The sequence below is a fragment of the Silurus meridionalis genome, chromosome 4, assembly GCF_014805685.1.
Source record: "Silurus meridionalis isolate SWU-2019-XX chromosome 4, ASM1480568v1, whole genome shotgun sequence".
NCBI lineage: Eukaryota > Metazoa > Chordata > Actinopteri > Siluriformes > Siluridae > Silurus > Silurus meridionalis.
Genome location: NC_060887.1, coordinates 24,271,482 through 24,286,852, shown reverse-complemented (window position 1 = coordinate 24,286,852; position 15,371 = coordinate 24,271,482). Strand labels below are relative to the sequence as shown.

General features: G+C 37.6%; 1 protein-coding gene across 7 annotated transcripts in view; it reads right to left on the bottom strand.

Moving 5' to 3' along the window:
• The window catches only part of ptprub (protein tyrosine phosphatase receptor type Ub), a 204,381-nt gene that overhangs the window by 48,171 nt on the left and 140,839 nt on the right, over window positions 1-15,371 (bottom strand). For all 7 annotated transcript variants that reach the window (XM_046846682.1, XM_046846679.1, XM_046846678.1 and 4 more), the window contains exons 10-13: window positions 10,197-10,398; window positions 7,393-7,495; window positions 6,789-7,062; window positions 2,065-2,101 (exon numbers count right to left, since the gene is read on the bottom strand). In XM_046846682.1, coding sequence (XP_046702638.1) covers window positions 2,065-2,101; window positions 6,789-7,062; window positions 7,393-7,495; window positions 10,197-10,398 — 616 coding nt within the window. The remainder of the gene's footprint in view (window positions 1-2,064; window positions 2,102-6,788; window positions 7,063-7,392; window positions 7,496-10,196; window positions 10,399-15,371) is intronic.

Below are 15,371 nucleotides of genomic sequence, written 5' to 3'. Positions count from 1 at the left end.
TGTCCTTTCCTTGAAACACTTTTGATAGATACTGACCACTGCAGACCAAAGCCTTATGCTTGCCCATTTTTCCTGCTTCTAACACATCAACTTTAAGGAGCGAATGTTCACTTGCTGCCTAATAAATACGACCCACTAACAGGTGCCATGATGAAGTGATAATCAGTGTTATTTAATCTCATTATGTTAGGCCTGGTGGTTTATATGTATGGTAAGCTGGGAAAAAACACCAGATGTCAGTGTGACCATAATATTTTAGTCATCTGACAGATTTTAAAAAAATGATCAAATAGGATTTAGATCAAAATTTTAAATAGAATGAATAAGAATCCAGTTTAACGAACACGGTGGAAAGGCTCCTGATAGTATAACAGAAAAGCTGAGAGAATCCACAAATTCCACATTTATCCATTGAAAGCCACAAGAACTCTGGATAGGAGAGATGGTGTGCTCTCTCTCCCCTGCCAATAAAAACATTAACCAATCATAGGTGTCTGCAATACATGGAAGCCAAGTGATAAAATTTTGAAAGATGCAGCTACCTGGCTTTACATGTTGAGGAGAAAGTAGTGTTGGAATTCATTTTCCTCACTTAGTAACTGCTGTATGACAGGAATGAGCTACAGTAAATTGGGGGTGGAAATATGTTAGGAGTCAAGCTTTAAAAGCTTGTAAAAGATTAAGCTTGATAGATAATTAAATGGTTAGGTTTATTTTGATACAACTAATATATAAATGTACTGTTGATGTTGAAACTGTATTTTCATTTAAATGTCTACTGTACCTTTAGCATAAATAACAGCTTTACACACTTTTGACATCTGAACAGTTAGTTTCTCCAAACATTCAGCTGAAATTCTTTGCCATGTTTACACTTGCCAGAGATGTTCTTCGCTAGTGGGATAATTGCTACTGACATTACAATCCTTTCCCTTTTACAATCCGGCTTCCAATCAAGCTAGGATATGCGTAGAAACTATTTTTCTTTTTCATTTTATTCACTATTCATCACAGAGCAGTTCAATAAGATTTGGGTGCAGTGAGTGGGCAGGTCATTACATGATAGATAACACTCCAGCCAACTGTTTGCTCTCTAAATAACACTTACAGAGCTTGTACACATACTTTGGGACATTGTCTTGTTGTATGGTGAAATGTATTCCAATAGCTGCAGTCCATACAGAATTGCATAGAATTGAATTATAAAATGGTAGCCGTGTTGGTATTTCTTTTACCTGGAATAAGTCTCCAACTTTACTTGATCCAAAACAACCCCAAACCATTAAGCTTCCACCCCCATGTTTGACTGTGGGTGTGAGGCAGTCTGCTAACATCTTCTCTCCTGTTCTCTCTCTCTTGCATAAGTTCTTCTGTTAGAGCCAAACATGTCAAATTTAGACTTTTCTGTCCACAGACCTCACTTCTAGTCTTACTATCTTCTAGTCTTTTCTTAGTCTTTACATTACAATTTCTTGTGTGTTTTTGCACTTTACATAGTTTCCTGCATATAAACAAAAGGAACATACATGTGTCTCAAAAAACAATAAAAGACTAGGTGTTTTTAACACAACCAAAGATTAAAGACTAAACTTTTCACTGTGTTCCATGCACCTCAATAGATTTCAGTCATGAAGCTCTACCTGTGCTCTGAATGGTTCTCTCAATGGTAGACTGCAGCCTATATGGAGTGATTCTTCTACATAACTAATTTATTTTCTGTTTAAAAGATCTTTTTAAACTACACACATATTCAATTCCATTGCAACTTACAGCTCCCTAGCATCCTATAAATGAGCTATTTAGTTAATCACTGAAATATTGTCTATATAAGTAAAAATGTTACAACCCTTTCAAAAAACTATCCAATAGAACATAGGATTAAAAAAGAATAGTCCAGGCCATAAAAACATACATTCACTTTAAGTTATATACTTTTAAGATTAAGATTCTCTAGCAAAGGTTTAAGCAGGGATTAGCCACTTGTGTGCTGGCTTGCAGCATTCTAATGCACAAACCAGGCTTAACACAGTTTAAGTTTGGAAGTAAAAATATTTCTACACTCACCTTTACGGGCAATTCGGATGCAGTTTATCCTTGTTTCCTGAAAAAAAGAAAGGTAGAGTACACTGTAATTTAGCTGCAATGCCTGCAATAACTCCAAGATGCAAAATAGCGATAGCAAAATTTCAGTATTAAAAATGCATAAGCATTGTATAAAAATGCATGCATAATTTCTTTAGTGTTCATGCTGTACTATATGATAAAGATTTAAAGAGGTGAAAAAAGGCAGAGATAACTTGGGGAAATGGCTTTATACAGGCAAAACAAATTCCCGAGAAGAAATTTATTTCCCCGGGAATCTGGGCTGATGACATTGGGGTGTTATGAAAAGGACCTTCGTCAAATAACACTAATGAGATCCAAGCTCACAATCTAATTCTGGCCCGCCACCTCGACAAGGAGATGTATTATCAAATTAAGATTTACAGATGCTAATTCAGGCATTACAGGACAATTATGCAAATTTCTCCAGGCGTAAAAAGAATAAGAACCTCCTCCTCAAACTGGTTCAATTGCTTTTTTCTTCTTTTTAATTGAAAATCCATTCAAACTGCCTCAACCCTAAAACCTCTCTTTAATTCTACAGTCAGACTTTTATTTCTCATAAACACACACACACACACACACACACACACACACACACACACACACCTAATAGTCTTACTCTCCTTGTGAGGACCTTCCACTGGCAATTATTAATGCAGCTAATTAAAGCCATGCCTACACTTCAAACCCCGGAAGTCACAATGATTCAGTATCAATGCCACCTTACAGCATCAGAGTCATGAGTACAATGTTTAGCTCCTTAGTTCATGTATGTGCAGTATGGTACATTTTGTCCCAGTTTTGCGTGGGTTTCTTCAGGATTCTCCAATTTAATTCCAATGGTAACTCAAATAATCATTAATTACAACCATGGTGAGCAGAAAAGCATAGCTTTCCATATGCTTCCTGCCAGATCAAATTAGTAGAGCTATTCTCCTCTGACCTCTCTCACCTATAAAGTATTTCTGTCTGAAGTATTGACCTGCTGCTCACTGGGTATTTTTATGTTTGTGTGTAAAATCTAAAGTTGTGTGTGAAATTCCAAAAGAATCAGCAGTTTTATTTTTTATCTATTTTATAAATATAAAACCATAATTCCCTTCTGAAAAAGTGGACACACACACACACACACACACACACACACACACACACACACACACACACACACACACTAACCGCAGTAGCATTTGTACAGCTCATCTCTGAGATGCACACTCTCTAATGACAGCAAATTTAAAGCATGCAAAGATCACTGTGGTTCATTCTGAACAGAACGGAAGGCAAATTCTGTCCTCCTAGCCAATTCCCAAGAACATAACTTTAACAGCATAGAACCACCAGTGGAGGCTGTCAATAAAAGAAAAAAAGCCGATGTGTGACAGGGCAGAGTCGCTGAGCTTTGATCACACGGGTGCAGTCACAAAGCTTTAGCCTACTTTTCCCACTTAATAAAATTCACTGGAACAGTCATGCCTGCCACTGCAAAACGGGATCTGTCAGCAAACTCAGCCTAAGTAAATGAATTATGAGAACTATATTTAAACAGGCTGGAGGGGGGAACTTATTAAAAGGCACACTCCCAGTTTAGTGAAGACAGAGTGAGAGAGAAAGAGAGAGAGAGATGATAGATTTTTGCTCAAGCCATCCATCTTGACATGGCAGAGATTGGAAAGTGAAAAAAAGAGGAAGTAATTAGTGAGTGAAAGATTGAGGGACAGAAGGTGCTCGGTGGGAGAGCTCTGACACACACACACCCCAACACACAAGCACATTCACCCATTAACACATGTAAACACCCAGTGGTCACCTCTATGAATACATCCACCCTAAAACAGTCCAAATGTATTTATGCACACACTTGGGAAAGACTGTACAAGTCCTGGTTTTATTGTTGACTATTTGATAGCCAAAAAAAACGAGCGCACATAAAAAAGAGGAGCAGTCCCTTTATTTTCATGAGTCTGTAATCTTTCAAATGCCTTTTTAGATCTATCAAGTCAGCAGTATGCTTTAACAGAAACAAGATCATGAAATAATTCTCAAAAATAATGGCTAACTACTGAACAGATGCTTCTTATGCCACTGCCAAGTTTTAAACCCAGTGTTGTGGAGAAAGTGACAAAAGGAATATGAAGGGAATTGCTCATACCAAAACCAGAGAAAGATTCACACTGGTGAACAGTAATGCTAAACATTGGCTCTTCTAATCTAAAGCCCAACCTTTTCCCACTGTAAGTGCCAGGCTTTACAGCAATTACTGGAGCATAAAAACTTGGCAAAGAGAAATTAGTATTTAGGAAAAAGGTCATGGGTGTAAATCACTGGAACTGAGCGAAGCTACAGCATTACAGTTCACCCTTAAAGTGTCTATGCTCCAAAGTGAAAATAAGGGCGGGTTCTATTATAGTTGAGCCATCACATACATTTCCAATCAGACAAGAGTAGAACAGCCCAGGGGACTGAAATCCTACTACATAATGTTGCTGTCCAAACTCACAAATAAAGTAGAGTCAGGCTTCCAGGTGCTGAGCCACAGCGATAACCTTCTAATAAATGTCAGCGCATCTCTTTGAGGATGGCATGAGCTGACTGGCATCAAATCAAAATGAAGTATTAAAAAAAAGCCTACACATTGCTTTTTTGCCCGTTGCTCCAATGTGTAATGGCATATTTGTACACGCTCCAGGTGAGTAATGAGCATAACTCAGTAATGGTTAGAAAGCTTCAGCCTGATACAGAGCCATAGCACCTTCTCCTACATGGTCTAACGGTTGTTAAAAAAATTAAAAATTAAATAGGCACATACGCCAATTTCTCCACAACAAGTTCCGGACAGTAAATGTCACCATAAGGAGACAGGATTAACAGTCACAGCTTGTCTTCATTTGAACAATATTTGAGAAAGTGCTGGGTTACCTTGGCAATGCTGGATATCCCTGGAACTGTTTCTGTAGTGTTTGTCATAATCTCTGAGGGTAATTAGAGAATTAGACTAACGTAATAGAGACAGCTTGTGTGTATGAGAGAGCTGCGAGAGACTTAGGTTTCACAGGGGGCAGACAGACCGATTAGGGCTCTAGAGGATCCTCACTGTGTTGGCTTGGTGGTAGGCAGGTGTCAGAGTGATGGTCCTCTCTCTCTAGGCATGCCTCCAGTCATAGAAAATGCTAATCCTGCCTGCTGGTAAGGCTTTAATCCAATTCATTTGATTAATCCAACTGTGTAGGTTGCAGAGTAAGCCTCCCCAATGTGTGGCTTTGATTTTGCCACACTCACAAAATTCACCAAACTATAAACTTCTCTAAAAGTTAGTAGGCAATCTTCCTTAGGCAGCTACCAAGGCCCATCTGTCCAGGCCCTAAATTTAGCATGCAAATTGATTACATGGTCAACCACATCCCTTTTCAACAATGCAGGCCTGACTAATAAGATAAACCACCAATTATCTGTTTCTGATCAGCAGCACCCATGCACAATTATGCCAACAAAGTGTTCCATGCCCGAGCATTGGGATGCTTTAAAGATGGTGACTGTCTACTGGGAGTACAGAAACTACTGTGCTTCGGTAAATACACCCTGAATAATAGCTGACTTGAACGCACAGCTTTCAAAGCCAGCTCCAACCATGAGCTTCTAATGTCACATAGACTTGTGTAAATGTTCAGAGTGGAAGAGAGGATAGGAAAGCTATGGAGTAATGCCTTTGTAATTCTCAGCTTATCACAGATTTACTGACTGTGGGAATTTTACAGCATTCTCACTTCCATACTCGCCAATAAAGTCTGCCTTTACACACCAGGGGGTTTTGTGCATCCAAATCCTCAGAGTGATGAGACATGAAAAACGATTAGTATTCATTTTTCATGTGTCGGTAAATATGACAAAATGCACAGGAGGGGATCAAATCCTACATCAACAACTATGCATCTCAGAGCCTTGAAAAAAAAAAAATTGATTTGTGCATGTGGATGAATTACGTCTTTCGAAAACTTGTGCCCTCCATTACAATAGGCACATTTCATAAAAATGCAATAATGAGACATAAAAAAAATGACATATGCACTAGTTAATATTTTGTACTTCTTTAAATAGCTTGTTAGTTTTTCCAGGTTGATTTACACTCCCCAGTGTACGAAGGAACAGTATGCCCCTGGCAAATTCCGAAATGGCTCGTTCATTTAAAACCTTTTTTTTATACTCCCCCTGGACATACACACAAAAAAGAAAAAAAAATGCTAAAATAGGCATTTTTAGCGATTATTTATTTTCGATCCATATTTCATTTACTGTTTTATGCAGCTCAAAACAACAAAAAGATTTTTATTTGGGCAACTACATATTTATACTCCTGGCAAACAGGCCATGGTTAGAAGCATAAACAGTACATATGAATGAATGGGTACGGGGAGCAATGTGTATATATATATATATATATATATATATATATATATATATATATATATATATATATATATATATATATATATATACACAATGATGATATACATGATATACATATAAATATACAGAACCTTTAGGGTCACATAATAATTTGTGGGACCAAAACGTAAAAAGGATGCTATTATTGTTAAAGCCAGCTGCACATTTATTACAAAAATGACTCCAAAAACTGCCTTCATTATTACTGTCTTGAATATTCAAAATAGAGACTGACTACTCACTCCTCGGAAGTTGCTCATGGCCTGGAAGTAGATGAGGTAGTTTTTTCTGGGGTCTAGTGGGCTGTTCCAGTAACCGTTGTAGGTGTGGTTATCCCCCACAGTAAAGGGTGTAGCCTCAGGTAGGCTGCTGGGAGGCAGTTCAGCTGTGTAGTAGTGTGGAGTGCCACGTGCATGCGCCTCACCATGAGAGGTGGGAACGGGAAAACATTCCTGCATCCCCAGCTCTCTCTTCAATTTCCTCCCACTCTCCTCCTCCACAACTACCTGATACGTACTGAGTAACAAAACAGAGTGAGTCATTAGCATTAATATATTTATTAACCATACTCATTTTATAACTGCACACTCGCAATCCACTCACATTTTATTTCTGCACATGAAGGGTTTTACAAAACAAGGAATACTAATTTAAGGTCTCAAGTTGCATAATGCCAATGGTTTTGGTGTATTTAAGAAATAGTTAGCAATTAAAGAAAAACAGATTGCACAGCCCAGTGTGGTGCCACAATAGCTTGGATAGTATTGCAAAAATAGTGATAGTATCACACAGTGATCAGAAGTGGAACAGTATGAATAAAACAAGCAACAGTCATGTTAATCGCACCTGACCGGGGCACCGCGACCTTGGGCAGGACGTAGCAACACGGTGATAGTGCTCTCCGTCTCACTCAGTGGAGATGGCATGTCTCCATAATCAAAGGTGGGTGCTTCATATATGGTGAAACAGAAGAATAAAGAAAAGAAAAGAAGAGATATTAAAAGAACATGAGTCACAGCATATTTGTCATGTAATTTCTTTTAATTATTTTTGCCTAAATGTGTCATACCAATTAGTCATAAACGAAGCAAGTTCTGTGAACAAAATAAGATAATCACAACCATTTTTGTATTCAAGGTAGAAACAAGTTTGTTTTATTTTAAACTGATGATCAGCCTCCTTCATATTTTCTAATTCACAAGCAATTCAACACCAGCAATAATCTACACCTACTCAATTCAGTTCACCGTACTTAATCATAAACAATGCCTTATTCCTTCTTTATTACCATGACTCTCCTGTTCACTTGTGGTCCTGCTGGTTGTCTAGGTTACTGAGGGCAATTAAAAAAGCACAGAGTGCCAGGAATTTTCAGATCAGAGGCAGGGAGAGAAGAGGAGGAAAGATAAACAATTACTAAGAAATCAATGATCATGGTATTGAATGAGATGCTGGTAAAATCATGCAGGGTTAAATTAAAGAACGGTCCCTAATAGCATTGACTCATTCTACAGACCAGCAGCATCAATTCAGCTGTACAATTACAGAGATTAATGACTACGAACATAGTTGCAAGGAATATACCGAGGACAAAAAGAACATACATTCAGGTCTGATATAACACCAAGTGCTGGGAAAACCCTTCACATAGTCAAAATCAAACACTTCTATTATGTTTTGTTTGGAATTCTTACTATTGTGTCAACTGAAATTTGTACAAAAGCATTTTGGGAAAAAATAAACCCTATGAATATTGCTTTGTTTTTTGTTGTTTTTATTCATACTTTTACAATCTATTCTACTTGTGGAAAAACAACACTGCTGCCAAATCTTAAAAAAAATATATGTTTACAATTGAGAAATTATTGTTATCGCTTGGGTTATCAGCATTATTCACATTAATCTCTGTCTCATCACCTTAAAGCAGGATGTCTTTTCACTCCACTGATTAGTGTTTGTGCATTGGTGAGGAAATAATTGCTGAATCATTTAGTCTTTTATTCAATTGAAAATTTTATTGTTGAAATCCGTTTAAGTTGTTTAGGCAGAGCTCTTATCTGTTTGTAGGAACATCCTGGACAGTATAACAGCCGGGTGTCTGATTATAAACTGAATGAATTACACTTATGTCTATTTCACAATGACATGCACAGTACTGATCCTACAACTTAATCGAAAGCTTGACTGTGATAGTTTTACCACTTAGTTTGTTCTTATGATACATGATTTTTGCAGAAAGTCACCCAAGTAGCCTAAATAAAAGATTTCTGTGTCGTCTATTGGTAAATTTTCATTTCCTTAAAGTTGAGACATAAAAGTAGATTACTAAATGCACACAATCATATAGGATACCATTGGTTTAATATGATTTTCCCTTCCCTAAAACTAAAAAAAACTTTTTAGCAAGCTCCATAATGATATGCATTACATGGAATAGAGTGGTGGATCTCCTGCTATATATCTCTGACCTTAACCATATAGAACACCTATGGGTTAAAATGCTGACTGCACCACAGGCCTCCTCAACCTACATCAGTTCCTGACTTTACTAATGACCTTGAGGCTGAATGAGCACAAATCTCCATAAGCACACTCTAAAAACAAACAAGTTTTCAAAAGCACTTTGTAATTATTTGGCTAAAAGTATGTGGAGACCTCGCTATCATTACTGTACAAATATGGGTATTCCTTAAACTGTGGACAAACCTTTTCCTGTGTTGACAATGTACCTGTAAGTTAAGTAAGATCTATAAAGAAATAGTTTGCTGTTGGAGTGGAAGAACTTCACAGCCTGTACAGAGCCCTGAATTCAACCCCAATAAACACCTTTGGGATGTGTCACAAGCAACCTCACATTACATCAGTGCCTGACCTCACTGATGTGCAAACTGCCATGTTCCAGAATCGAGTAAAAAATTCTTCCCAAAAGAGTGGAGGTTATTATTATAGCTGTCATAATAGCGTGGATGTGCCAAATCCATAACATTGTTTTAGAGAGGGACATGCAACAAAGCACATGTTGTAGTAATGCTCAGGTGTCCACATACTTTTGCCTGCATAGATGTAGTGTACCAATAATTTAAACCAACATCTGCAGAATAAAACATATTACTAAACTCTAAACTCTGTTAAGATGCTTCAGGGAAGCTAAAGCATATCCCTTTTCTGTCTTTTTAAACAAAAGCCATATTTCAAGTCTCGGTAAAATCCATCATTAAAGTACCGGAGTCTCCGCACACTGATATACTTCAAAACCCACTTTAAACAGTCCCATATGGGATTTTATCAGCTTCCTTCAAACAGAAATGCGGCGCACCATTAGAAGTAAAGTATAAGAACCGGTGATGGGATTGTAGTCATGCCCAGCTGTTTGGAGCATATGGTGCTGTTCAGTGTGTTAGTGTGTGAGGCTTCAAGGTGTTGAAAAGATGACAGGGGTGTCAGTGCTGTTGAGTACAGAGAAGATGTTGCTGAAGGAGCTGTTCAGTTTGGAGCAGCTGAAGAGACTTTGCTCAGCTGACATTAATACACACACACCAATACGACTGCAACGCTGCTTACACTCACTTGCGTATCCACACGTGTAGAACATACACACAGTAATCTACATGATTACAAATACCACACACACACCCTCATTTACTCCCTACCTGAGATGTTGGTGGTGATCTCGGTGAGGGCTGTCTGGCCAAAGCCTTTGGCAGTTCGTGCACGTACTGAGATGAGGTAAGTGGTGCCTGGATGTAGGCTGGAGAACATGTGGTATGTTTCATTCCTCAGCTTGGACACAGTGCGCCGTGGGCCTGGCACATTGATGCCAGGGTCTGATGACTCAATGCTCTGGTAGCTAATCTGAAATGATAAATATTAAGGACACATAAATGACATACATTTTGGGAAAACTAATCAGTACTTATTGCCATGTCTGCTCTTCCCTGCATCTCAGTACTCTCATATATCTTAATGCTTATACTCTATTTACTTTTTATCTTCTTACTCTTATATATTAAAATATACAGTATATAAAATAGCATTTCTAGCAACACTGACAGAGTTGCTTTTTGGGTTACTCTGTACAGTGCTTTTAAAGAAGGGAAGCAATGCCATGATTTACAGTTTAGGGGGTTGTTTTAGGGTTTTGTCCATATCTTGGTTATTATTGACTTAAATATCATATTAATTGGGAATATATATATAATTTTTGGTAATATCTAAAATGTCCTGTTTTTAACTTATTAAATACACTAAAGTTGGCGAAAAGTTTGCTGACATCTGACCATCACACTCATATAGAGGTCTTAACTCAGCTGTTGCCACAAGGTAATAGCTACACAATAGTACAGAATGGCTTTGTATGCTGTAGCATTACAGTTTCGCTTCACTGGAACTAAGAAGCGCGGCACAAACCTTTTCCAGGACAATACCCCTGTACACAAAGCAAGCTCCATAAAGACATGATGTGGCAAAGCTAAAGTGGAGGAACTCAAGTGGCCTGCAGAGAACCCTGACCTCAATCTCTCTAAACACCTTTGGAATGAACTAGAATCCTGGCTGTGCCCCAATAATATAAACATGCATTATATTAAATATATATATTTTTCTTATTCTGATTCTTTAAAAGTAAAATAATATTAATTTCTTTTTCTATTCCTCCTCTAACCTATATTGTTATATAATGCTATTCTTGAGATTGCAATACAGAAAAAAGAAGTAATTCTTCACAGTTTTTCTCTACTTCTTCTGCTTCTCATAATCATAATTATTATAATGATTATTGTTTAGTTGTTGTTTAGTTGTTCTTCTTCGTATTATTCATCTTTCAAGAACAAAGAAAGCAGTGGTATAGCATGAAAAATGTAAGACTGGTTATGATAGTCCCATTCCTTGATTGAGACCAAGGGCTTGGGAAGATTAGCACAGAGAGTCACATAATACCCGTGAGCGCCTGATAAGTGTGGGTAGAGGATTTCAAGATGCTCAATGCCTCCACATGCAGCCTCTTTTGTCATTCCTATATAGGAAGTATAGATGATAGCAGTGGGAGGACCTGCCATCTCTGAGAGCCTGCACTTCCGCTCAATGGGGCTCTAAGAAAAGTGGTCGATACCATAATCTTTGAGCAATAAGTGAGGATTTCTTTTAGCTCTGTCCTTTTTTTTTTGTCTTTATTTCTCTTGAGCTTCCTCTCCTTGCTAGAGAAAATCACAAAAATGTAAAAAAAAAAATGCCCAGCCTCCACTTTATATGTCAAACCACAAATCCCATTTAATAACCTCCTTAAGACGACATTGAGAGATGCTGAGCCTAGCGGGCATGAGAACAGAGACGGTGCAGTTAGAAAAGCAAGGAAAGTCCAAGTGACATGATTGGTTAAACTGCATGAAAGAGAGAGACACCTGACAGAAGAGGTTAAATTGAAAAGAAAGAGATGACTAGCAAACGTCTGCCAACTTCATCCAGGCCATAAACTCTCTAACTTTACTGAGACACGCAGCTGGCAGAGGCAAAGCTGAGGCAGCAATGTTGCAGTTGTGGGGATTGACAGAGGGAGCTACATAGCTGTGAGGAGGCAGGAGGGGTAATAGTGATGCAGCTGCTGCAATCATTGAGGACAGAAAAATCCTGGAACAGATGAGCAGGGGGGCAGATGTGGACTGCAGGAGACCACAACTGGCTGATTAACTAGAGACGATACTAAAATCTGCAAAAATGTAAAAGTAGAATCATGTGGGATATGTTATGCTGCTCGTCCTGTACTTTATAACATCTGCTACATAACTGGCAGACTCTGTCACTGAATGTATAAAAGCGGTTTTGAGCTTGGGGAATCTTAAGTGCACAAATTCGTTTATTTGAAATTATTTATATCATAGCACCGTTAAACCCTTTATTCTAATTTGTCAGACGGTGTTTTTATAACAGAAGCTCTGAGTGCAGAGCTTGCTACAAGAATTATTATAATGTGCTGGTTTTCTACATTATCATTTGTGTAGTAACAGCTTACAAAAAAACTTGTATTCTTCAGTGTCAACACTAAAAAGGTAAAGCCCTTTCTTTAAATTCTCCAACAAGAGAAAGATTACAAGTTGCATTTGTTTGCCATATTAACCACAAAAATGTTTCAAGCTGTAATCTAATAGAAACAGGACATTTCAGATCTCATAGACAATAAATAACAATAAACAGAACAAAAAAAAGTATTACCTCATTATTTAATTAATACATATGTTTAATTGTAGGCAAATTCTTGTTGTATAAGAGAGATAAAGCTTTTTAAGATATGCTGTTATAGTAAAAGAACCAACATTGTGATATTAATCTGCTTTGTTGGGCCATATCACACATAATTTTCCTATAATGTCATGTTCTATTGTGCTTTAATTCCTTACCCAACCCCTTAATAATCTCGGAAAATAGAGAACCACCTTTAGAATAGATAACATTCTGATGCTTGCACTCTCTTACACTCAGCTTAGTTGATACAATAGGGACCAATTAGAGAAGAGCTGCTCTTGAGACTCTAAAGCCGCAGACAGATTGCACAGCCAGGCCGCAATCACTGATTTGAAACAGACCACATCAGCAAACAGACCATAACAACTCCAAGAGATAACCCATTTAATAACCGAGAACTATAGCGATCCGCATGGGAGCAGGTGGCAGACGTCATTTATTAAAATAGCTCACTGATCTGTAGACTATACACAGGACGGCTGTAAAAGAAAATGAAAGAGCACACTAAAAAAGTCTATAAACGCTTTAGTATTTACTGATTTAATAGTTACTTTTAGCTCCTGACATGATTTGTACTTATTTCAAAGATGAAGAGCCCAAATTGCAGTCAGTTAGTCTGCAGATTCTGAGTTTAGGTATTAGGGAGCTAAATGGGAGTGTTACAGCACTAGGAGTGTTTTGTGGCTTGGAGCCTGCAGCATGCATGAAAAATCAGAGCATCCACACCTCTTTCCCCAACAGACATATACTGTACACACCCACATACCAATATTTCAGATGTTCTTTTTATATCTACACAAATCTAACAACTTGGGATAAGAGCAGAGATGTTTATACTAAATTGATTTCAGAGTATTAGTGTCTGGCCTAAAACACAGTTTTATATATATATCAGATTCTATTTGGCATTCTTCCAATCCATTTATGTATTTTGTACTAGGAATGCATGTGATGCTGATGAACAGAGATCTTGCATGTGAACACAGAAAACAGACCATCCTAGAGCATGCCAACATCACGCCTCTGAGGTTTTATCAAACTTGCATAAGCTTGCAGTGAATTGGCTTGGTTATTAATGTGTCGGTAATAGACCAGCATCAGGGGTCTCATTTATCAAAACAAGTACTATATTTATGCTTAAGATACACCCAAACACAGAAGAATATTGGTATTTATCACATGTGCATACACACAGCTGTGAGTCTTAGTCACTAATAAATCCAACACATTTTGAAATGATTTGTTCAGGTACAGCCAGACACATCTGCAAAAAGCAATGCTCCAAATTGCTATATATTGTAGACAACTTTCTTTTAAAATGCAGAGTAGCCTGCTCACTGTGCTGCATATCATAGACGACATAGAACATGTCAAAAGGTCTAAGAAAATTAGCTTCATTAAGAAATAATTCCTTATTGGTATTGTTTTTTAATAAATCATTAAAATATATATAATTATATAAATATATACACTATTTGGACAAAGGTTTGTGGACAAATAGCAATAAGATTCAAATGTGCTTTTTGAACATCCCATTCCACATTTAGTAGTCATTTTATGTTATAATAACCTCCACTTATCTGGGAAGGTGTTTCACTAGATATTGGAATGTAGTAGTGAAGATTTGTGCTTATTCAGGTAAAGCTAATTAAAGTCAGGTACTGATGTAAGGTATGGAGGCATGAAGTACCGTCTGCATTCCAATTCATCCCAACTGTGTTCAATATGGATGAGATCAGAGCTCTACAGCAAGCCATTTAGGATCTTCCACTCCAACCCATGTAAATCGTATCTTCATAGAGCTGGTTTTGTGCTCAGGGACCTTACAATGCTGTCCAGACATTTCCAACCACAAATGTCAGATGTCCAAATACTTTTGTCAACATATGCAATTACCACTTGTATTTAAGCTTCACCTTGCACCACAATCACTGTCTCTTGTTTGTCTTTCCATGCTTATTGTTTTTATTCTTATTCCAATTATTCCACAGTGTCACTGTTTGCATTTTTACACACGTTTAACCTTTATCAATATCAAAACGCACGTTTAACAAATACCTCTACACTTTCATCTGCATATCTGCTTTATATATGAAAAAGGTGTCATTTTACCACTCATAGTGTTAAAAAATGCCAGGACATTCTCCGGTTTCTCTTTGAAATGTGCTAAAAGCACAGCTAAAAGCCATGGAACGAAGATCAACTAAAACTGCACAGGGCAAATAAAATCGACTGATGATCCTCTCCTCACTCTCAGCACTCTCTGAGCTTCCAGTCGTGCTAAAAACACATTCCCTCCACAAATCTGCAGGAGACAAATCTTCAAACAAGGCCTAATCCCAATCGATCCTTAAATGTTCTTTTTATACGGTTTAACTTTACATTCTGCGCGCCATCTTTCTGCATGTTTTTAGTGATGATATATGATATTTTCACTGATATCATAAGCAGCATGTGATTCAGAAGCTAGTTGTTTTCTCTACTAATAAACATTTCTAGCACTTCTTGCATGCTCATTATTTGAAGATATTCACACCTAAGCAAAATTGATTATTCTTATTCAATGTATAGAAACACGCATGCACAAGGTT